Raw genomic sequence first — 26327 nt, forward strand, 5'->3', positions numbered from 1 at the left:
TCAATCCAAATTTCTCATGGAGAGCCAGAAGAATTCAATCAACAGCAGGAATCCACAGAGGGAAAAGTATAAAGAATTTGTGCAGGAGCCAAAATTACTTTCCACAATACCATCTACTGTATTCCTGAGAGCTGCTTAATAGGCCCCAAAGCTTCTCAGTGTATTAGTGAATGAATAAATGAGCGAATGTGCAGGGATGTGAAATGACAGGTGGGGGAGAGGCATCAGTTGTCAGACCAGGATTTTTCTGCCATTTCAAAGTCTATTTCCCAAAGGAACTCGGAGCAAAAGTAATTGCCCAATGGAAATACAAAACTCCTGAGCAATTTTGCAAAGTCAGTACATCGGATCTTCTGGCGTGTCGCAATGCACATCTTGGGTTGTACATCCTGCCCCAGACCATCCAAAAGATCAAGCCCACTGTATTTTAACCTTTACCAAAAGATTTATCCAAACCCCATAACTGTTCATCATGCAATTCGATGAATGATCCATGCTCCAGTTACTGACTGAGGCATGTAGTTACTACAGGATGTGGTAAAGAATGGGTTTTAAACTAAATGCTCACTACTCAGCGCACTTTCAATGTCGCTCGTATAACACTTTGAATATTAGATCTTTTAACGTTTTTGCAATTTTGTATATGTTGCAATATGTTGGAATACAACTAGCAAGAAAGACAACAGTCAGTTTCAGCAAAATTTAGAAAATGTTTCTATTAAATATACAATAAACAATACAGCGAAAATACAAAATACAGTTGGTTTTAACTTAAGAGCAAAAAGCCAGCTTTAACATCCTAACAAGAAGTTTTGAATTATATACAACAAAAAAGTAAAAAATGTTTGTTTTTAAAAAGGCACCACATATCTGAGATTTATTTCCTAATTGTTAAGTGCACAACTTGAGTAATGAAATGCCTACATATCAAATTTTTGAAGGTAGGCATCTTTACCAGGCTTTTAAACAAAAATCTTGTTTTATAATTACAGTAAGATTAATTTGGAGCTTGAATAAAAATCAACTTTTGAAATGCTATATACAGTCATGACTTGGTATTTTTAACTAGGTTATTCCCATTTTGAACAAAACAATAATTTTATATGCAGGACAGAGTGGTACAGTGCAATGTTACAGGCTTTAGAGCCACAGCTATTTAAATATATGTACATTATATACCTTTTACCCTCTAAAAAAACGATTTAGTGCCTTAATATGTAGGTGAAGTAATTGTTACCTTCTGAAGGTTAGCTTGACAACTATTATTTTTCATATGTAGTAACTTCCATTTATCCATCAATTTCTGACATTAGTCAATTACAATTCTAGCCTGTGCATCTCGCTTACTATTTTGCACAGAAGAGTTTTAGAACTGCTTCAAGTGCCATGCTATTTTATATAAATTGTGCACAGAAATCATTGACCTCATTATGATTATAGGCTTACAGGTGAGCTTTTCATATAGTCAACCACCGCTGAACATAATTCTTTTCTACTAATGAGTTATGATAAGAGGACACCACGTTAATACCAAAAAGGATTCACACATCTCACTGGTAGGTCAGTTCAGCAATTGTCATCAACTTGAAATCAGTAAAAACTAAAATTGGGTATAAATATATACTGGATCAACCACAACTGATTAACATACTATAGCTCACTGTTTGAGGAATTTCTATTGTAATCCTCTTAATGTAGTCTAGATTTAATGCTCAACATCAATCAAGACTCAGATACTTCTGCTTTGTAACAGTAAAACTCTTATAGGTATGTGTTATTCTATGTTCTTTTAACAGGGCTCATGCATTTGTGGGATTACAGTATTTAAGAGATACATCTGTTATATAGCAGCATTTCTGTTGTATTTCAGGCATAACATTACAATTGAACCAGTCACTAACCTGTGCACTAAAAGATATCAAGTCACAACTGTAATATAAATTATATAAATCTACATTAGGTATAAATATTCCTTGCACAGATGATTATGAACAGAAATATATTCAAAATTATTGAAATTAAGACAGAACTTGGCTGGGAAATGATTAGTCAAAACTAAATCAATTGCATTTTTACATAAAAAGAAACTACTAGTCACTTACTACAATCACAACAATACTATCAACAATATTGGCAAATAGAAATGGTCCACATTTTTACATAAGCAGACAATTAAGAACAGTCCACTCTCTACTGTGTCCACACATTTGAAACTCCCTGGCCCCCTGCTTCAAGCCAGCTCTGAACCAGCACTTAAGAGAACTGGACTCAGAATTCCTATCTACTTTTCCACCTAGTAAAATGGCACTGAACAGAAGAAGCTGTGAAATAACTGGAACAGGAGGGAGAAGATAAATTTAGTCTGAAACACTGTCATTGCAACATTTTAGCAGAACACAATTATTCATTATATGTCCAGTCAAACTCTGAAAAATACCAAGTAGCATAATTACTATTTTTGTCCTTTTCCAAAGGAACATGAGTTAAACAACACCAGAGTGAAGTATTATGGGAGTACATTAACACTCATGGCAGTAGTGACAAAGGCAGTGACAGTATCTCGCCCGAATACAGTTTTGTTCTGAGACATACTGTTCGCAGTATTCTCAATAAAATGGTTTACAAGACTGCATGTTATGTCGTTATTCTCTTTCCCCAGATTCTTGAATTATCATAGTGCCCCACAAATTATAAAAGATTTCAATGCAAATAGATTAAGCAAAGCATAAGGCTTCCTTATAATCTGGTTATACCTATTGGAAAAGAAGTAAATGTCTGTCATTTAAATGTACACCAAAAATATACTGCATATTGAAAATTCCTCAGATTTGGGACTCAACTGGCTTATTACAGACATTGGAGAACTTGCATATGGGTAAAACAATGTGTGATGCATTTAAAACAAGCATATCGTAACCAATAGTTTGAAATGTACATGAACACAATCTACCTGAAGCTACATGATATATTAAAGCAAAATTTTCAGGATCCCAAAATGTTGTTATAACAATATCAGTTTATCCTGGTGATACAGATCTGAAATTTGTTTGTCAAGTTACACTGAAATTAGGATTACAATGCCACATGCTTCTATTCCACAAATACATATTTAAAAAGAAAATTGCTAAAGTAGAATGGCATTCTGAACAGACAGGTTTTCCTTTTTTGACGGGGAAGAGGGTGATCACATAATCTGGATCTATATAATGTATATCAAATGTTTATATACATTTTAACCCCATCAGTTGTCAATACTGAAACTGGTCTATGAGGCTTTTGAGACTGGTGAAACCAAAATTAGCTGACTGTAGAGAGCATATTAATTGTATTCTTGAAAGCAAAAGCAAGGACATCAGGGAGCTTTGCAATTAATCTGGGTATTCTTTAATTTTCTCCTCCTCTATAGCAAATATCAGCTAAGAGAAATATATTTGAATATTACCCAGTAACTCAAGTATAGAAAGTGCTCATGCCTAGATGTCAGATACAGAACAGCTCAGCTATGAGGTCCTGGTTGTTGAATTACCTTCCAACACTGTTTTGGCTCATTCTTAAAGAGGGTAAACTTTGCCGAGATGTTAGAATATTGTCAGTGCCGCAGACCACTCGTTGGTATGAGACAGTGGGTTTACTAAGAAAATTGTAGGGGAAATCGTTAAGCTTAGGATTGGAACAAATATTAATTATCTTTTAAGAGAGTTTTTGTACATATGAGCTGGTGAACTATTAAGTAAGATTTAACTTTAATTGGTAATGAACAATTTCATATACAATCCAGAATGTTTGAAATCATGTTGTTCCAGTTTTTTGTAATCCTGAAAAAAAATACAAGAGGAAACCTGCCAAGATTTATTGGGTTGGAGATTCTGTAAAACTCTGGCCCCCACCTCAAAGGCTATTTGTCTCTCTTTTATACAATGTTATTGCTGAAAGAGTGGTTCTCCAATACATAACAGCTTGTGCTCTGATCACTATACTGTTCTGTTTGAGTATATAATACATCCATTGTTAAATGCTTAACATAATAAATTGAGCTGGAATGTATTGTACAAGGCAGTGTAGATACTTCTCAAACAGTTTGTACTGATACAGATCAATGAAGGGCTGAGTGGATAAATGATCTTTCCATGTACATTGTTTTAAAGAATGTGATGAGAAAGCATACATATCCCTTAGTCCATTTTCTGTGGCTTCCTGAAGTGCTTCGGCTTCATAAACACTTCAGCTGGAATAAAAGAAGATCCATTTTGCAAGTTTTTCACAATAGACCTCAATGAGATCAGATTTTGTATTTTCAACACCCTTTATTGCCTGCTCACTGTGTCCTAGGTGAAAAAAGTTCAGATCAGGATTTCTACCATCTCATTATCAGCAAGGTCCTGCCCAAACGGAGAAGGGGGAGCTTTCTTATCAAGTGTACTCGTTGAAAGAGAATTGTCTGTAGACAAAAACAAGAAATTGATTTGGTTATTAAAATAAGAAAGTATACAATTTCAGTAACACCAAGTAATCTATAGGTGGGAGCTTCAATTAAATCTCAGAATACAATATCTGCCTCAGATCAGAGATTTAAATGCATTTCAAGGGCACTCCATAGAAACAAATCATCTTGAGTGTTGTAGTAATATTGCAATACTTATTACCTTTTCTTCACAAGTTTACACAAATATTAAGTAGAATTCTGCAAGAAGCCAATATCAGTTCAAAGTTATGAAGTACTAAAAGTAAACCTGTATTCACTGGAGATAATATTTCGGTCTTTAAAGTCAACTGTGAAGATACAAACACGAACTCAAAACTTCAGCATAAAAATACAATAGCAGTAAGTTTCAATTCAGAATTTTAACATGGATAATCTAAGGTGGAGTGGGCACATTTCGGGATCTAAAGTGCCAGGATCTCTCTCTCTCTACACAGGGGTCTCTTCTTTGCAGATAAAAGAACATGTACACACACTGCACCTGTTTCAAATCAACAAAATAAGTGACAGCTATTCTCTATTTCCTTTCTCAGGAAAATGCCTCGACAAATCAGAATCAACCCAACTGGTTTAAAATTTAAACAAACTTGGCAGTGAACTGACATAATGATTAACTAGTGTTGCTACCAAGGTCAGTGCAGCTACAAGTCAGAGTTCACTTGCCAACCAATCAGCACTCGCCTCTCATACAGTGTAAATGTTGCTTTCCCTTTGTTTTGGTGCTTCTTGCAAATTGATCTGATGAGTGAGATGAAAATCTTTTACAAAATATACCTTTTTGTCCTGGAGTACTCAAACTGGAATTATTTATATAATTTCCACTCAGAAGAATAGATCAGTGGAAAACTTCCAACAAAGTTATCAGAGCTAACAAACTGTAAAAAAAAGACCTAAATGAATGTTTGATTTCACAAAAGGATTTAGGTCAAATGCACAGAGACATGAATGACTAAATGCAATATATGATATTACGAGCACAACTAGCATGTCTGGCTTTAGCATATTACCAGCAGCAGGAAACATAGCAGAGTGTTTGCTTGCAGAGGGTTCAGCCAATGGTCCAATTAAAGACAATTTCTTACTCACTCTGTTGTTCTGCCTGCTTTTGAAGATCACCAGAGTCCTCCCAACATGTAGACTACTTTAGTGACAGCTATATAGTTCACAAAGTTGAGTGTGCGCTACTGGAAAAGCACAGCAGATAAGGCAGGATCCGAGGAGCAGGAAAATCGACGTTTTTGGGCTGGAGCCTTCATTAGGAATTTCGGGCCATTCCTGATGAAAGGCTCTGGCCTGAAACATCAATTTTCCTACTCCTCAGGTGCTGCCTGACCTGCTGTGCTTTTCCAGCAAAACATTCTCAAATCTGATCTCCAGCATCTGTAGACCTCACTATCTCCATACAGCTCACAAAGCCAATCCCTTGTCCCCAGCAAAGGCACCAATAAATCAAAGATTATGACCTCCTCAAGGTCTGCTCACAGACATCTATACTCCCTTCAAAGGCACTTCAGCATAAAGTCATCCACTTCCTTATCCTGCAAGCTTGGCAGTGACCACTACTAGAAGTGGCATTGCTCAGATTACTGAGCCTTTGATAGAGTTGGGATACTCTGATAGGGACAGGCCACTGTCCTCAACTGAACACTGATTGTGGCATCAGCCTGCTAAATTGGCTGCTGCACTTTTCCAGCAGCACACTTTTCAACTCTGGTCTCCAGCATCTGCAGTCCTCACTTTCTCCTAGTTGATCTTAACCTACTGCGAATCCTCTTGCAAGGATGCCTACCTTGAAGAAGCTCTCCTCCTCCCTCTACAAGGATCTCAGTGAGTCCCTCTCTCACTGCATCCCCCAGGTCATCTCCTCTGCCCTGAAGCCACATTTCCCTTCCCCCCACCTTATCTCAGTCCCATCTCCCAGATTCAGCACCACCCTCTTGACCTGCAATCTTCTTCCCAACCACTCCGCCCCCACCCCCTCGCCGGCCTATCATCCTCACCCTCACTTCCTTCCACCTATCGTATTCCCAGTGCCCCTTCCCCAAATTTCACCCCTCACGCCCTACCTTTTATTTCAGCCCGCTTGGCACACCAGCCTCATTCCTGAAGAAGGGCTTATGCCCGAAATATAGATTCTCCTGCTCCTCAGATGCTGCCTGGCCTGCTGCGCTTTTCTAGCACCACACTTTTCAATTCTGGTCTCCAGCATCTGCAGTCCTCACTTTCTCCTGGTGCAAGTCACCAACCCCAGGCCCCTGCTTTGGCTGCCCTACAGTTGGCTCCAACTCTCAAACCAGTTGTACGACACCTCAATTTCCAACAAAATTCAACCATTGCTCCAGGAAGACTGGAACCAATGAGAATTTTATCTGTGGAATGTAACCAGTCAGGTTTATTTAACATATTACAATGCTTGGCGGACATCCTGGAACTTTCTGTTTGCATTTGGCGGGCAAGACTCATCTTAAAATTTCACATGAGCAAAATTCATTTTAATTACACAGTGAAAGTAAGTTTCAAAGTGGTTGTTCACCATTTACCTACAGAGGATTTTGACAGCTGCGAAATTACTAACTGCCTTTTCTTAACTGATCACACAATTGCTACATGCAGATTTGTTTTACTTACGAACCTTCTGCACATTTTTTTGAGAAATATTAGCATTGACAAACATTCTTTTTGTACAGTTTAGCCCAATAGTACCTGTGATAAACACTCATGGGTCAGGTACAAAAACAGCAATTGCTGGGAAAACTCAGGAGATCTGGCAGTTTCTGTTGGAGGGAAAGCAGAGTTAATGTTTCTGGTCCATTGCCTCTTCTTCAGAACAGTTTTTTTTGAGGAGGCGGCACTGGATCAGAAACGTTAACTCAATTTTCTCTCTACTGCTGAATTTCTCAGCAATTTTTGTTTTTGTTTGATTTCTAATTTCCACAGTTCTTTGGGTTTTTTTACTTCACAATTCAGATATGGCATAAGTTACAGTCTTACTACCAAGAGGCAGAGAAGACTTTCATTTATCAGGCTGATCTTTGTCCATAACCAGGATTTCCATTCCTCATGGTCATCAAACAATCCACGCTAGACTGTGAACCCATGGAGGTTAGTGACCCACAACAACATCTCTTTGCAACCCACCTCTCATGTTCAATTAGTTATCATGGGTACTTACATATGATGACTAAACACATGAAAAAATATCAAAGGTCAGAGGCATCTATTGATCCATAACTAGGGACCAGCTATTGCCTTCCGGACATAAGAGCAAGAGGACACTCTTTCAAAAAGATAAGAAATCCCTAAAAGGTTGCAATTGTAACCATATGGAACACATGAAAAAGGAGCAGCAGTTGGCCATTTGGCCTTGCAAGCCTACTTGCCATTCAAATAGATCATGGCTGATGCGTTAACATTTTTCCACACTATCCTCATATCCCTTGATAGCTCTGATAACCAGAAATCTACTGGCCTCCACTGTAATTTAAGGTAGAGAATTCCAAAGGTTCACATCCTCATTGAAAAAATTCCCTCTCATCTCAATACTAGATGGTCTACATATTGTTGATATTGTTCCCCTGGTTCAAGTAGCTCCCAGACAGAAAAAAAACATCCTTTCTGCATCCAACCCATCAAGCCCATAAGAAATTTATCAGCTCATTCTTCTAAACTCTAGAGAATACACATAGTCTTCTTAATCTCTCTTCATAAGATCGACCTGCCATTTCAGGGATCAGTTTGGTGAACCTTCATTGCATTCTCTCCATGTTAAGTATATCCTTCATTGAAGAAAGAGATCAAATGGGCAAAACTGACCACAATTGGTGATTACCCAAGTTAATATAGTTTTGCTTTCTGAGCGCCTTCTATCCAATGAATCTTAAAGACTGACAAAAGGATCAATCTTTACTGTTCAGTCAGGAATCCTCTAACTGAAATCTATGGGACCAATTCGTTTTCAGAGAAAGGACATTTTCAGTTTTTGGATACATTTAACCTCATGCCTCCCCCAAACGTTCCACTCTGACCTTTTAGAAAAATACTTTGCTTAGCCCAACCAAATTAAAGTGAAGTTTCTTTCTAAAGGGCCCAAATGAACACCAAAAGAGACACAGATTTCAATCCTTTGGAAAAGAAAAAAGTTGCTTTTAGATCCATTCAGGCCAAATAAAGTTATTTCCTCGAGGGGGCCAAAATCAGCATGTCAACAGGCTCCATTCAGGTTCACTTACAAAAAGACCTTTGATTTTTACATCTTATTGGTTTTCAGACATGCAGATAAAGGATACCCGACTTGCAGTAGCTTCAATAGGCTAGCAAGATACGTTAACACATTCACTTATATGTAGCTGGACTATAGGACAAACACCATTAAACAAAATACCTGCTTTTTCCACACTTGCAGGGCTAGTACTGCCTGTCTTTCCTAGTGATGGTGAGGCAGTGCCTAATTTGTTATGCTCTGGACCTCTTTCTGTCTGGGTGCTGCTATCCCGGCTTCCTGTTTTAGAATGCGCTGAAAGTAGTGGCGTGGATGGTAGAACCGGTGAAGAGGAGGAAGAATGCGATTCATTCCTATCTGTGCTGAGCAGAAAACCTGATGGAAGAGAAGGTGAATCAAAAAAAATTGAATAAAATATAATTTTTTGACTATCCAACTAAAGTGGTGGTTTCTGCTGAGTAACAAGAGGAACTCATGCCCATGCGATCGCCAATGATACATAGAAACAACCAAGAAATAATATTTTACAACCTCTTTTCAACTTTTTTCCAAACAGTATTAAATCCGATATATTTAGATGTATATTTCTTTGACAGACACTTAACTAATTCTGCAGAGTCAAAAAAAAATTACATTTTTAAAAATGTTTTTATTTAATCCATTTTCTAATCAACCTGTTCAGAGATATTATTACACACCTCTGGAGCAGGTAAAACTTAAATCTAGGCCTCTTGGTCCTAGAGTAGAGACACTACCATTGAACCACAAGAGAGAGTTTAATCATCTGAACTCTTTTATTGGCCATTAGCATTACTAAATTCTATCACATTATATCTGCAATTCCTTCTTTTTTAAAAAAAAAAGGATGTTTACCCAGACTCCCTTTCCAGCTTTTGTCTTCCTTCTTCTCCTCAATGATTGGATTACTGGACAGCAATGTGGGATAAGACGAAAGTCCAGATGTAGCATTGGAAATAGAAGCAAGAGACTTTGAAGGTCTTAAAGCAGCTGGCTGTTCTGTTTTGACTTGTTCTCTCCGTGACCTCTGTTGGAGAACTTTGATCATAGCATCTTTCTCAATAATTTGAGCGTGGAGAGTCTTAATCCTGGAACAAAACACAAACAATTAAAATAACCTATTAGCAGAAACCATTCAACCTTAATCTTGTGAAACAAAAAGGAAAAGATTTAATGAAGAGGAGTACTGACAGTATGGAATTTGAAAGGTGGCATCAGCGGTTTTGCAATAGAACTAGTAACCAGAATCACTGAGAGTTTATTTGCTATAGCGAATTGAGTTCTTGGATGTGGGATAGATTTCAGACTACATCTACCAGAAATCCAGTGGGAGCTAATTACATCAGGACAATGATCAAATTCTACTGGCTTGATGCACGTCAATGTTGTAGAGAACAGTGCTATCAAACTTTGAGAAGGAGTTAGGAGTCTCTGAGGTAAGTATAAGTATTAAAGTTCAAAAGTAAACTGTAGCAAGACAGGAAAGGTTGAAGACAAAAAGGAAAAACAATCACTGAAAGCATGCATTATTTGCTCTGCGTAATGCCTTTTAGGAATCTCTCATAATATTGGTCATGGGGATTTTGGAGTCTGATGTTCTAACTAGACATGTTTTTAGTATCACTACTCAGATCCTCTCCGCAATTTAGACCAAATTGGCAAATTGTGAGGTCAATTAAAGGCAAATTGTTGTAAGACTGTCAGTTGAAGGACAGTTTTTCTCCTTGCAAAGTACGTATAGATATAAGAAATAAATATTAGGCCTTCTTTCTATACACTTTTAAAAAATGATTCATTCTTATTTGAATTTATAAAAGTGTGATATCTTAAGGGAGAGACAAAAAATTACAAAACTTACATAAAGGATCTTTGTTAAGCATTACGCTAGTAAATTCTTAATTTTACAATGCACATGTATGATTGATTATTTAAAACACAATAACAGATACTAGGAGGATACAAATGCATTTGACCCACCTGCTTTCCATGTCAAGGCACCTCCTATTGGCCATCAAAATTTCCTCCTCTTCTTTCTGGATCCGAGCTTCTAAAGATGTTTCATAGCTACCATTTGGAGAATGGCCTAAAACTGTAGTATCCCTGACAATAGACACACATTAATAATTAGTAATGCAGTTAACTCTGCTTAAACTCATATTGTTTGCCTTTACACACAATTTATTTAACAAATCCACTAACCACTGTCTTACTGAGTTATAGCAACTAAGGATTCTTGAGCTTAATTTGCAAATGGTGCTACATTAACTGATCTTAGCCTGCTTGGAAATAAAAGTGCCACAATCTCTCTAACTTTGTTGGATTAGGTTCTAGACCATGATTGCTATTCAGTAAGTTTAAGATGTATGTGCACACTGGGTAATAATACATGAAGGTGCAACTATAAGGCTGCTAATACTGTGTGGGATGACAGGTAAAGAAAAATGATCACTTGGGTAAGGCACCAAAGGGTTCTAACCTATAAGAAACTCTCAACCATCAGTTACTGTCCTCACAAGCTAATTAGCAAAGATACTATGTATGCATCTGGTTGAAAGATTCAGTTGTTACACATCAAACCTCAATCATGTTTACTTTACTGTACATTTTCATTTAAGTACAAACATTGGCAATTCTGATTGATAAACAAATCTTAATAATTTTACTGAAGTCTAGTTGCTGTAATGTCTACTAAAGTCCAGAAGCTTCAGTAAGAAAGAATCTCTTTTCACCTGTGAAAAAGAATGAGGTCAACCTAATAGAGGCACTGTTCTTCAAATGACGAAAGCTTTTAATAGAGCAGATACAGAGGGAATGTTGCTATGATGATGTGGGTCATCAGCATAAGATAATCACTAGGAAATCCAGGAACAAGTTCAGAAGAAACTTCTTTGTCCAAGGAGTGATGAGACCTTAGAACTCGCTACTACAGTCAGTGATTGAAGTCAATTCCATAGATGCATTTCAATGGAAGCTAGACTAGCACATGAGGGAAATGGTAATGGTGATAGACCTAAGTGAGCAAAAATGAGAGGAGGCTTGACTAGAGCATAACCAGAATTGGCTCGGCTAAATAGCCTGTTTTTTTGAGACAACACCAATCTAATGCAATCCGGCATAAAAAGCCATATATTTTGAAACTAACCTTCAAGTAAAGCAATATTTTGTTCAGTGCCTTCTGTTTTTATTTAGCCTGAAGTCCTAAATGAAATATGAGCTAGGTTGAGCTATAATTTATTAATTGGCTATATTGAATTTGCAACCTATGAGACATATTTATGCAACTGTTACATTATTTTTCTGCAACAGTGTGCTCATCAACTGTGACAAAGACTAATTCAGTGAGCTTAGAACAGGCTCCATATGGAGGCAACTATTAGTTGTTGTTTTGAAAATACAGATGAACCTCTATTACTATTGCAGCCAAGACATTTGCTTCATTTTTGGTCTAGCAACAATATGAACTTTATCAAAGTCATGTGTGAGGATTTTTAATCATGCCTCATCTAACAGAAAGGACTAAAAGAAAGGGAATGACTTAAATTACACAACTTCTTTGAAACTATTATCATTACTTAAATCAATTTGTCACTAACAACTTGCAGTTGGCTGTATGAAATAATTTACAGATGCATCTGTAACTTGGCTTAATTTCATTTTTCTCTTTTACTAAATTCAAAGCAGAATTCCCAAAGGCAACAAATGGAATGAATAACTATTCATATTTGTAATTCACCTTCAGTCTTAAAAAGGACCCCTTTTTACCTCCTTACATTCATGCATGAACAGAGCGCAAAGATTAGATTAGCTGCTGCGAAACTTTGAGTTGAATCAGATTCAGGTCTTACTCAAAAAGATGGAGCATGAAGTCCAGCATTACGCTGCAGTCAGGCCATTCTCACTACCTTTCCTTTTTGGCTTTGTATAGTCCATCCTCTCCTCTCGTATCCCACTTCACCTCAATTTCCTGCCCTCTGTTCCTAGTTATTTCTTTCTATCCTAATGACAGTATTTGTCTCCTTTTGTCCTAGTTATTCCCATTTTTCAGTGATTTCAAGATCAAAGTTTTCTATTGCCGTTAAAGATGGGATGGGGCAAGAGGGGAAGGCAGTAGTTTGGGTACGTGAAGTCAGCCTCTCTAGCCATCACCAAGACGGTCTTGAACAGCCACCGAGAGACAAATGGAATATTGTGCAGTTCTCCATCTGCTTTGGGTTTCTCCTCCTCATAAACGAATCGGAGAAGCTTAAATTCAGGTCAGTGAGAGAAAAACACAGGTGGAATTAATCCTACTCATTCCAGAGAGGCATTTATAAATTATTAGAAATCAGAAACAAAATTCCAATCATGCATGAGGCTTGCTATATCTGAAACATATGAGTCTGGTTCTGACAATGTAACTTATGGCACAGAAGTACTTTCGAGGTTAGACCAACCTTTGAGCTGCCACTGTAGCTGCAGCATCCAATGCAAATTGTCGCATCACACTTTCTTCAAGATACTTCTGTTCCCACTTTGTCATGTCAGCCTCCAAAGCCAGGATTCGCTCTTCCTTCTCACGTAGCAGTTCCATTAAGGAAGTTGCATTACACTCAGGAGCAGTGGGGGTCTGGGAGGTACCCTGACGCTGGAAAAGATCAAATGAAAACGCCAATCAGATGACATCACAATTTACATATTCCATCAGCATTTGTTTCTGTAATTATACAGGCTTTTCCAGAATGTTGTTCAGAAACAGAAATCAATCTTAAAAGTGATATCTTCTTTCTCTCTATACTGCTCATCCTTCCCTTCCTCTGCTGGAAGGACAGGTTAGCGATCTGCTTTCCACTCTTTACCACTGTGTTCTTTGTGTGACTACTGCACAACAGCAGTATTTGAACACTGTAGTCATTCGTGAATATGCAACAGAAAATCGGGTATTAGGTGAGCATTACTTCATTTAATTTTCATTTACAATTCCTGACAGCATAGTCATTCTAAGCAATGCCGCACACCAGTAACCACTCTTCAAATCGAATCAAGTCAAAATGTATTGATATGTTACTGAATAACTCTTTGTAAATGTGATACCAAGTTCTAACCTCATTCAACATCCATGCATTTCTATATGAGTCACAATATAATGATCAGGAGACGATGACTCTTGTAACTTCATTTATACATCCATTAGAAAAATATCAAATGAGGAAAGGTCCTTCGGCTTAGCCCAAACTTTCCCAATGCTGTATAATATCCATTCATCAGGAGTTTTATTTCAATCATCAGAGGGAAACATTCTGCTTAAATCCACTAATCCTTCCAAAGGTGATCATAAAGAAATTACAATTTAAATATGAAATATAAAACTGACACTAGTTTGCAATATACCTGCTGCATCCGAAGGGATTCCAATTCCCTTTCGAGGCGGGTTCGCAGCCGATGCTCAAGCTGCTCCCGTTTCTCACATGCTGCCTGCAGCTGGATCAGAGCTTGCTGCATTCTTTCTACTTTGTCCACGTACACCTGCTTCCTCTTCAGCTACAAGAGTCAAAGAAATGTGTTTCAGCAGGTAAAGAGAATGCACACCAATGCCATGCATATACACATAAACCACAGCAAGTGTGAATCACAATGTAAACAATGATAACATATCATTATGACTTATTAACATTTAAAATATTGCAGGTTTTATGAACAGTTTACATTGAAATCAGAGAGCTTTGAACAAATCTTAAAGTATTACAAACTCTCACTTTTTGAAGAGTTCCCATCATTTTTTAAAATTCAAGCTGCTTTAAGCAATTATCCAAGAATAAACTGGCATATCATATTTAGGCAGTGGAATGAAATTATATCTCATACTATACTCATTATTTTCAAAGTACCTTACCTTAGCCTTTGGACTATGGCGTCTACCTAGAACTCTTCATTTGGATGGCATGGTGGCTCAGTGGTTCATACTGCTACCCCACAGTGCCAGGGACTTGGACGACTGTTTGGAGCTTGCACGTTCTCCCTGTTTCTCTGCCGGTTTCCTCCCACAGTCCAATGATGTGCAGGTTAGGTGGATTGGCCATGATAAATTGCCCCATAGCGTACAGAAATGTGTAGCCATGGGAAATGCAAGGTTAGGGATACGGCAATGGGGTGGGTCTGGGTAGGATGCTCTTAGGAGGATAAGTGTGAACACGATGAGCCAAATGGGCTGCTTCTGTTCTGTAGGGATTTTATGATTCTTCTAATTGATTCTCTACAGGGACAAAAGTTTAACGAACTCTGGGTATCTCTGAATAGACTGGGATATTGAATGAGTTGGGATTCAGTGCTGCTGAAAAGCAGGGTTTTTGCAATTTCTACACAAGAGTAGACATGTTAACATGTAAGTCGGAACTGCTTATTCAAACATCTGTCCTCCAATCTTCATTAGAAGCTGCACACAGATGGGGGTTTAAAATCAATGTTCACAACCATGGGTACTGCCTTGCAAAGTCCACTCTTGTGTGATACAGAAATCCTGAGATAAGTCCTCAATCAAAATAGAGCATAACCATACCCTCCACAAACAAGATGTGTAACCATTTGCAAAAGTTAACACTGTTGAGCCAAGAATAAAAGACTCTGAGCACAGAAGAAAATGTCAAACAATGAAGCAGAGCTTCACTGTAAAGTGAATTATTGCACAGAGTCTCATTTACACTTCTGCAATTACAAAGTTTGCCATCAGCTAGCAAGTTGGAGATTTCTAAGGTGTCAATTTCACTTTATTGCCTTCAAGTGTTTTGTTCTCCCCTCTTTCTTTTGTACCATTACCATGGGACCTCTTGAGGCACAATGGTAGTGTCCCTACCACTGGGATAGAGGCCTGCGTTCAAGTTCCACTGCTTCAGAGGCATGAGATCTCATCTCTGAATAGGTTGACTGGAAAATATCGTAATCGCTATCATTTGCTGAATCTACTTCAACTATCACTAATTATTGGCTTGGTGTAAATAGACAGTGTTGCACATGTTGTTAACAAGTGGAAGAGAAGAAACTCTTTCATTTAGTAGGCAACTTTCTCACTGAACATTTTTAAGAATAAAAGCACTTCAAACTTTACACTAACGTTTTGATCAAGATATCAATATATATGCACACAGTGCATCATTTAAATTTGATTGGCAAGTGCAACAGATCTGAAGTGGCTTTTAAAAATGTGCTATGCTAGACAATGAAAAAGATAGAATTTAACTTTACTAATAGGCTATTTCAAAAGTTCACAAAACTTTCTAATTGTGTTCACTTAAGAAATTCCGTTTATTTTGAGTTAATTTCCACATTCAATATCATTTCCTGTATCTCTTTGGTTCTCTCCTACCTCCTAAAATCAGGAGACAAGTGCACAAGTCTATTCCCAGGTGACCGTGAATGTTGTCTAATAAAGTGGTGCTGAGGCTGGACTTTGCTCTACAAATACCTCTAGCCTTTCCCACTAAACAACCAAGAGATCTGTTCAGCTACCAGCCAGAAATCATAGTTAAACTGAATCTGCAATCATCCCCATTGGGAAGTATGACACATAAGCAATACACGAGGTATTGCAGTCTGTGCACATTCCAAGTGCACTTTCATATGCCTCTTTCCAACAAGTTCAAACTGGCACTCTCTCTTGGATCAGTAGTAAGCTGTAAGTATCCAAACAGCTCAATTTAGTTGCACTCTCACTCCCACAAATTTGTGGCTTCAAGCTCTTTCCAGCACTTAATTATGTAATCTAGGCTAATACTCAAGAATGATACTAACAATATTTTCAGAAGTGATAACCTACATATAACACGATAAACAGAGTCCATGGAGTCAATATTAATCCAGCCCCCCCACCACAATGACAGAGAGAGGGAACATTAAATGCTAAATGTTGGGCACATGTTTGTATTGTGGTGAATTGCAAGTCATGCATATGGCCCCTTTTACAGAGTTGGGATATTTAATTATCAAATTTAACATCAGGCTTACATGAAGCAATTTGAACCTAATGTAAATGTAACAGCTGTCAGCTGGGCTTCCTGCAGTTTAGGCAACCTAGCAATGCGAGAGAGGTGAAATTTAACAGCTCCAATTTGTTCAAAGGTGTTTTATACCAATTGTTGTTAACCAGAAGAAGCAGGAGTGCTCTCTCTTTCAATTAACCCTTCAGAATAATTTCTTCCAGATTCTCTTTTTTGCTGCCAATGATAGCGTCATGTCCTCTGCTGCCCTATCTCCATGATGTGGAGGAGCTGGTGTTGGACTGGGGTGTACAAAGTTAAAAATCACACAACACCAGGTTATAGTCCAACAGGTTTATTTCGAAGCGCGACTCCTTCTTCAGCTATCAGATGAAAGCTAGTGCTTCCAAATAAACCTGTTGGACTATAACCTGGTGTTGCGTGATTTTTAAACTTTCCCCTTGTCCCCAGTGGATCCTATAATTGACCCCCAGCCTTCTTCCACACCTGATCTACCTCCCAGGCACTCCTAATCTGCCTCACATTCACTAGGGACTGTCCTAAAAGGTCCTGGGCATTGATCTCCTGACTGTTTTCTCACCAGCCAGCTAGCCAAACTGTCACTTTGACCAGTGGCCAAATGAAAAACAGAAGAGACAAATTAAACAAGGTCTTACCATTAAATCAGGGAAGACCTTGGAAGCCCCAGTTGACTTTCCTCCCTATGATCTCTTTTCAGGTGCACATCAAAAATCCAATGACACGCTTGACAAGCAACAACATCTATAAACATACTGGCCAACAGGCTCTTTCAAGCTACACTGCCAACAGCAGCTTAATCAATCATTTAACTTGATGTTGCTTGTAGGGTGTTGCTGTGTGCAAAATGGTAGCAACGTTCACCTGCATATCAATGAATGGAGTACAATTCATTGTATTCACAACATGGATGGGTACATTTATGAGACAAATAAGAAACCTCATTTACACAAGGCTTATTTATTATTACGACCCACAGATAATTATGATAAAATGGAATTATTAACATTTAGTAAACATTTTACTGGAAATATGGAAATTAACATTAATTTTTTTTGTCTCAAGACTGTCCAAAGCTGGAGTAGAATTCTAGAAAAATTTTTAGAAATCCACATGATTCACGTTTCTCAATTGTAATTGCATTCTTAAAGTGTTGCTGCAACAACAGTGACTAGATTTCTTCATTAATTATTTCAATTTAGTCATCAAGTTTTTACCAGAACCTCTAAGCCTGCAGTGAAGAGGCAAACCCAATGTACTAAATTATATTCAAGAAGTGCAATACTTCCATCAGGCTTAAAGATTTAGAGAACAAAATCAAATGATGACAAATTAACAGCAGTCAAGACATAGGGCAAATAAGGTGTTTTTAAAAAAAGAGTCATTGTATTTTCTAAATACATAAATTACCAGATTCAATTTGAAAAAAAATGGAACTGTAGATGGTGGAGATTTAAAACGAAAACAAAATCTGGAGAAACTCAGCAGGTCTGGCAACATCTGCAGAGAGAAAACACAGTTAAGGTGTCAGGTCTGAAGATGATCACTGGACCAGAAATGCTGATTCTCTACATGCTGCCAGACCTGCTGCGTTTCTCCAACAGTTGCTGTTTTTGTACCAGATTTAAAAATTCAGTCTTTGAAAGGCACAATATTAAAAAAAAACTATTGAGAGAGGAAAAAACCTATAATGTTGATAAGTGAAATAGAAAAATTACCCCACAATTTGTCCTTCCACCCATTCTTCAGCAAGTCCCTCAAAGGGTTGGAATTGCTCCTTGTCCTCTTATCAATGCCTATAAGGCTGAACTACTGCCTAGAGGTAAATCTCCGGTTACTATGCCCACATCTTTCCCCTGGAATGCAGCCAGTAAGGAAAGGGAATTTGATATACTAAAATTAAGTTTTGCATTAATGGAATGCCAGTGTGATCTTATGCACATGAAAAATCTTCCTCATACATGAACGTAAAACAGACAATACACATTTATGTAATGAAAGTTGTCACTTCCAAAAGTTGTCAAGACAGTTACTTCGAAGCTGGGCTGGCTAGTTCACTCCTCTAATATCAACACTTTTTTTCTCCACATTGTCTCCACTCCTAACAGTACTAACTGAGTTAAAAGTAAGAGGTTCTATGGGATGAGCTCTCACACACAAACATTCTACCTCCACAGTCATCGTGCAATGTCGCAGATGAAGTGACCATTGGGTAATTGTAGCTGAACCACAACTCTTGCCTCACTAATCACACTCTTGTTTGGGTAGGGATATGAACGTTGTTAAAGAATGAGACCTCTTCTTCCTTATCTTAAGGATTCACACAGAATTAGACTTCGAGATCAAACCTGTGTTGTGCTTGTTCTGAATAGCCGAGTCATATACTATTTTGCTCACATTTATATCTAAATTCGATTGCTGAAGAGAAATTTAAAATAACTGATGTTAGTAAGTAATTATAGTTACTCGTGTTAATTTCAATTCTTTTAAATTTTAAAGTTGCACTGACTGCTACAGATAAGATCATCCTATTCCAATTCTTACCTCCTCCTCCAATTTGACCACTTTCCCTTGGGTGTTGTTCAAAGCCTGATCCCGGATTTCAATGTGTCTTCTCTGATCCTCATTGGTAGAACGGAGGGCAGAGAGCTCCATTTCCAGCTTCTCCTTTTCTCTTGAATTTTCTTTATCTGGAGAATTCACAGAGGTAAGGAAAGGGGAAATAAATATGCAAAACTGGAAACTGGCTTCCTTTAGAAAATAGAAGAGGAGATGCACATCATACAGTATGAACTTTATAAAAGCAAAGCTGCCCAGTGCCATTAATAGATTTCAGAGAGAACACTGATCAAACTCCAACTAGGGTTCAGAAAGTCTAGGAACTTTATCAAAAAGACACCATGGATGATGAGCTTCAGTTATTGACAATTTAATAAATGGGTTCAAAATTACAAAAGAGTTTTGATGGAGTAAATAGGAAGAAATTGTTTCCAATGTCAGTAACTTTACTGGTTCAGATCTAAGGTGTCAAAAGAACTAGACCAAAGATAAGGAGGAAGTTCTATTTTAAAATGCAGCAAGTTGCAAAGAGGTAGAATTCACTGCCATAAGGAGCTTGTTGGGATTCACATAGTTTCTACTCTCATTTCAAGTAATGTACCAGTAATAATAACTCCACTAACACAAGTTTGCCTTGCTCTCTAGTATTAACTCTTACACTGTATGCAATGTAAAAATTTGTAGAGGATTATTTCAAAAGTTTTGTTTGCCTACATCAGTTGCTAATGTAACCACCTCTGGTGAAAAAATTTATGCAATAAGTGAACTAATGTTCACACTGCAACAGTATTAGAACTGCAGTCCTTTGACTACATACTTATTATATTATCAGTATACATTTGACGATCATTTATTTGATTATTAGATAAGCTGTGATAGAAAATAATTCACCAGATACTGTGCAGATAAAACACTACAGACTTAAAAGAACTGCAAAACAGAACAAAAAGTCCTTCCTCAAGTTCACTGATCAGAACTATATCACATATCAGTCAAGATAGTGAGACCAATCTAAAATTTCTAATAATAAGTCATAAATGCGCAAGGACAACAGTTGGTAATAATTAACATTCAGAATATTTGGTTTCAACCTTCCACAATACCAACTGCATACTGCACTTAAAAACATTACTATGCAATAACTTCAAGGCCATTTATGTTCTTTTCAACTTGACATTTTACTGAATACAGCTGAAGAGGCTATCATTCAGTGTGGGACATCTAAACTGCAGATGCAAAGTCTAGTCACAATCACAAGTCATAATTCAACTCAACTGACAAATTTAGTTATGTTCAACATGGACTGAACATTCCAGGAAGGTAATTTGGCTCGTCACAAGCAGATAAGAGGTTCCAGTATGGCGGAAGCCTGGAAAGACCGCTGATTAGATTACCACACTTGATTAATGTATCATAATGGAAATTTCAATGACACTATCTTTGCTGAATGCATTATCAAAACAAAACTAAGAAACAAAGAAGTAATTTAGTCATTTAATAAATCTCTAAAGTCAAATCAACACTGCAACAAAGTAAGGCCAATAAAGTGGATCTGATTTTATAAATTAAACTGTGCAGTCCCTGCTAATAAAATTGACAATCCAAAAGAAACACATGCAAATACAGGGTGTTGTTTTCTCTGAATAATGAGAATTTTAGCAGCTTCAAAATTATGATCTTTATGTTAAAAATACTGCTGTGAAAACCACACTTTGAAAATAGTTCAAGAAAAGGCCTTTGTTAGGAATTCTGTGGGAAACTTACTGATTAGCTGCTTGGTATGCAAGGGGTACTTTCCAAGTTCATGAGCCAAAGGAAATTCAAACCACAGAAGACATAATCACTAAATTCATTACTCTGCTCCAAGCAATCTTCGTCTATTAGGGCCGGCTCTCAATTTCAACAGCCAAGAAATCACAGTAGGACATATGCATGATTTTACTAGAATATCATCCCATCACATCACTGAAAAATCATCAATAAAACAAAGATATCCAATCCTATACCGTGGACTGGCAAAAAGAAAAGACTTGCAACAACAGCAGCAAATGGCATTTACTTTCTTTTTGTTTATATTTGTTTCTTCAAAACTTATTCAAAACTCACATCTGCTTCTACCGAGAAACAAATAAAAAGGGGGAAACCACGTGCAAATATTCTTTGGTCTTCAATTATTCTGAGAACTGCTGCCTCCTTACTTGGCTGCCTGTATTATTCTAAATTGTGCACTTCAATAGCTCCCCTTGTATAAAGCAAAGCTTGGGACACCATTTTTAGCAAAGAAACAGGGTGCCTGCATCACATCAAAGCTCACCGCACATTCCAGAGACTGTGCTCTTGGAAATAAAGTGCACAGCATTTGGGGATTCAAAGATTAAACTTGCCAGCCACGCTGGTGTGGGAATGCCTTGATGTTCTGACTGTATTCATATATGGAAAATCAAAGCAACACTTGGAATTGATTATTCAAAGACTTACACATTTAACAGATAAATCTCAGGCCAATAGCACATTGCTAGAATAATGCAGTTACGAAGCCATCGGTTTCAAACATTCTTTTTCCAAAAAAAAATGCCATGAGAGCTTTTATTTGAAGGAAGTCAGTGTGTGATTAAAGCAGTTGGATGGATTAAATTAAGCCATGATGGATGCCGGAGTTGTAATTGAACAAATTATGTCCCCCTAAAGAATGGAGTAGACAGTTTCAGACAACGCATTATGTTGTGCCAAATTTATTACAGACCTGAGTATAACTTTCAAATAAAAACTACACATTTAAAAATAACAACATTCAGTGGCAGCAGGGTCCAGAGCAGGAATTGGGATCATGAAGTCATTTGTTAGAATAGGTTTGAAAAACTGATAACTGTTGTTACTAGTTATTTAATGTAATAGAAAAGTAGAAAAGCAAATTTGTTCCAATATGACTTTATACTACAATGCATGCTGGAAAAACAAAGTTTATCTCACAATATTATTTAGATCAATGACCTGAAACCTTTCTCAACAGAATACTCTGACACTACAGAATTATAAGGACAAAACTCATCATTGCAATGCTAAGACATAAGATATAGGACTGAAGGTGGGCCATTCAGCTAATCATGTCGACCTTGCCAATGACGTTATGGCTGATTTGATAATTCTTAAATCTACATTCCTGCCTTTTCCCCATAACACACTATTTCCTTGATGATTGGAAATCTCTTTCTCAACCTTGAACATAGCTAACCATAAAAGCAACAGCCCTGTGCGGTTAGAATTCCACAGATTTGCTATCCTCAGAGAAGAAATTCCTCATCTGTCTTAAATATGTGACCCCATATTCTGAAATTATGCCGTCTGATCCTAGATACTGTCCCATAAGGGGAACCAACCCTTCTGCATCTACCCTATCAAGTCTCCAAATAATCTTGTATGTTTCAATAAGGTTGTTTCTCATTCTTCTACATTCCAGCAAGATCAAGGCCAACCTACTCAACCTCTCCCCATAAATCCATCAGTTTCTTGTATCAGCCTACTGAACCTTCTCTGGCCTGCCAACATTGCCAGTATATTTTTTCTTACATAAGGGGTGAACAACTGTTCACAGTATTCCAGCTATGGCTTGACTAGTGCGTTGTACAGTTTTACCTAAACCTTCTTGCTTTTATACTCCCCTTTTCTTTGAAAGGAAGGCCAACACTCCATTTGCCTTCCTTGTTACCTGAACTTGGTTGGCAGCTTTTTCTGATTCATGGACGACGACTCTCAAATCCCTCTGATTTCACAGCTTTGTGCAGCCTTTCTCCACTTCAATATGATTCAGCTTCTCTACTCCTCCCTCCAAATTGCTTAATCTCACATTTTCCCACATGATGTTCCATTACATATGCCAAGTTTTTCACCCACTCACTTAAGCTGTCTATACCCCTCAAAGTTTGGGAGAAGATTTGTAGCTCAGGTGCTCGTTGTTGTGGTTCTGCTCGCCGAGCTGGGAATTTGTGTTGCAGACGTTTTGTCCCCTGTCTAGGTGACATTCTCAGTGCTTGGGAGCCTCCTGTGAAGTGCTTCTGTGATATTTCCTCCGGCATTTGTAGTGGTTTTGTCTCTGCCGCTTCCGGTTGTCAGTTCCAGCGGTCGGTAAATTGGGTCCAGGTCGATGTGCTTATTGATTGAATCTGTGGATGAGTGCCATGCCTCTAGGAATTCCCTGGCTGTTCTCTGTTTGGCTTGCCGTATTATAGTAGTGTTGTCCCAGTCGAACGCATGTTGCTTGTCATCTGCGTGTGTGGCTACTAAGGATAGCTGGTTGTGCCGTTTTGTGGCTAGTTGGTGTTCATGGATGCGGATCGTTAGCGGTCTTCCTGTTTGTCGTATGTAGTGTTTTGTGCAGTCTTTGCACGGGATTTTGTACACTACATAGGTTTTGCTCATGCTGGGTATCGGGTCCTTCGTTCTGGTGAGTTGTTGTCTGAGAGTGGCTGTTGATTTGTGTGCTGTTATGAGTCCTAGTGGTCGCAGTAGTCTGGCTGTCAGTTCAGAAATGCTCTTGATGTATGGTAGTGTGGCTAGTCCTTTGGGTTGCAAGGACACCAACTAGCCACGAAACGACACAACCAGCTATCCTTAGTAGCCACACATGCAGATGACAAGCAACATGAATTTGACTGGGACAACACTACTATTATAGGACAAGCCAAACAAAGAACAGCCAGGGAATTCCTAGAGGCATGGCACTCATCCACAGATTCAATCAATAAGCACATCGACCTGGACTCAATATACCGACCACTGCAACGGACAGCTGGAACTGACACCGGAAGCGGCAGACACAAACCACGATAAATGCCGGAGGAAATATCACAGAAGCGCTTCACAGGAGGCTCCCAAGCACTGAGGATGTCTACAGACCTTTTGTGCTATCAACACCACTTGCCTTCCCACCTATTTTTGAGTCATTTGCAAACTTGACTACAATACATTTCACTTTTCCCATCCAAGTTGCTAACATACATTGCAAATAATTGTGGACCCAGCACTGATCCCTGCAGCACATTACCAGTTACAGGTTGTCTGAAAATGCCCTTACCCCAACTGTCTTCTGTAAGTCAACCAAACCTCTAGCCATATTAGTACACAATTTCCAATACCATGGGCTCTCATTAAACAAACCAAATGTGCAGTACCTTATAAAATGCCTTCTAAAAATCCAAACATATTATATCCACTGCTTCCCCTTTATCTATCCTGCTGAGTATTCCCTCAAAGAACTTGAGTAAATTTGTCAGACATGACTACCCCTTCATGAAGTCATGCTGCCTCTATTTGATTATATTATGTATTTCTAAATGCTCTACTATTATATCCTTTATAATAGACTCTAACATTTTCCTAATAATGGACATTAAGCTAACTGGTCTATAGTTACCATTTTGTCTGCCTCCTAATATTTTTAAATAAAGATGTTACATTAGCAGATTTCTAAACCTCTGGGATTTTTCCAGAATTGAAGATTTCTGGAAGTTTACTAACAGTGCATCTACTCTTTCTGTAGCTACTGACTTTAATATCCAAGCACACATCCATAGGTCCAGGTGTCTATCAGTCTTTAGCCCTATTAGTTTTCCCTGCACTTTCTCTCTAATAACAGTTATGGTATTTATTTCCTTTCATCTTTTTGCCTATTTAGTAATTTTAGAATGCTATTAAATGTCTTATACTATACATACTGAAGCAAAGTATTTATTTAACTCACCTGTCATTTCCAGCTTCCCCACTATTATTTCCCCACCCTCATTCTCTAAGGGGCCTTTGTTCACTTTGGCTTCACTCTTCCTTTTTATACATTTAAAATAGGCTCTTGATGTCTATCTTGATATTCCTTACAAGTTTACAATAAATACCGCTCACAGTTCAAGTGGTCATGAAGCATTAAAATTTCACACACTTGCAATATACTTTGTCAAAATCCAAGTGATGATCAATAAAACAGAAAGCATTGACTTTAGAATCAATGAGGTATCATTACAATCGAAATTCAAAATACTGCTTGCCTTTTTATTGAGTTTCTCAGAAACTATAGCAATCATTGGAGATTGAACTGTGTCATGATCAGCAGACAAGATGCTCATTAACTCTCTACTGCCATATCAGTCAAATAGAAGAATTTTAAATGAAGCTCGCATATCAACAATGATGTGAACAACCAATTCCATTATTGGCTATTGTGCCAAAAAGTTATGATGCACAGCAATACAGAACAGGGACAAATGCAATTTTAATCTAATCCATGCTGGGTGATGTATTTCCTCATGGGAATTAGGGTCGGACATTTCAAAGGGAACAGCCATCCATGGGCAATCTTCAGCATCGCTATGGTGGTTGGCTACTACCAAGTATTGGCAGCAGACCACCAGAAAGCTCAACATCCATCCTCTCAATTTCAGGCACCAAGACTATGTGACAAATAAAGTACAAAAACTGGAAAAGGAACAATTTATCTGAATATCTTCCATAAAAATTAAATTGATTTTAATTGTAGCTGGAGTACATCCAGGGTTGCACTTTGGAAGATACCAATAATTATAATTTTGTTCTTTACAGCCTGAAGCCTGTGAGATATTGGTCAATGAAATATTTTTGTAGAGCTTTATTTCAGGAACTTGTGTCCACTTAAGTGGAGTCAAAGGCAATCAAAGTAATGGTCACAAAAATCTTTACTGTATGTACTTAGCTTTGCAACAAAACATTCAACTTGCAACTTTAAAAGCCATTGACAATGTCAGAACATAATCCTTTTCAGCTGCAGAATGATTGTGGATTAGTTCCCAGGTTTTTGCAGTAGCCTTGGTTATTGAATTAATTAACAGTCTCACACCGTCCAAACAAGAAAAGACCACTTACTTTGCCCAATGAGCTGAGCAATAGTTTTTCGGCTGTCTTCAGAACCTTCACACTCTTTAACAGCAAGCTGTTTGTTAGCAGTTTCCAATCGATCTACAATTTATAGAACGCAAGAAAATTAAACAATAAAATTTTGGAGGCAAGTGAACATTGAGAAGAATGGAACAGTTTTTAAAAAAAT

The 26327-nt window shown here is 37.8% G+C and overlaps 1 protein-coding gene across 1 annotated transcript in view; it reads right to left on the minus strand.

Annotated features, from left to right (window-relative positions):
* Positions 1 to 748: 748 nt before the first annotated feature.
* The window catches only part of amot (angiomotin), a 53054-nt gene continuing 27475 nt past the window's right edge, over positions 749 to 26327 (minus strand). The window contains exons 5-12 of the mRNA XM_060832491.1: positions 26147 to 26239; positions 19247 to 19392; positions 14085 to 14234; positions 13151 to 13341; positions 10695 to 10817; positions 9573 to 9805; positions 8862 to 9074; positions 749 to 4438 (exon numbers count right to left, since the gene is read on the minus strand). Coding sequence (XP_060688474.1) covers positions 4341 to 4438; positions 8862 to 9074; positions 9573 to 9805; positions 10695 to 10817; positions 13151 to 13341; positions 14085 to 14234; positions 19247 to 19392; positions 26147 to 26239 — 1247 coding nt within the window. The 3' untranslated portion in view covers positions 749 to 4340. The remainder of the gene's footprint in view (positions 4439 to 8861; positions 9075 to 9572; positions 9806 to 10694; positions 10818 to 13150; positions 13342 to 14084; positions 14235 to 19246; positions 19393 to 26146; positions 26240 to 26327) is intronic.

This window comes from Hemiscyllium ocellatum, chromosome 11, assembly GCF_020745735.1.
Source record: "Hemiscyllium ocellatum isolate sHemOce1 chromosome 11, sHemOce1.pat.X.cur, whole genome shotgun sequence".
Taxonomy (NCBI): Eukaryota; Metazoa; Chordata; class Chondrichthyes; order Orectolobiformes; family Hemiscylliidae; genus Hemiscyllium; species Hemiscyllium ocellatum.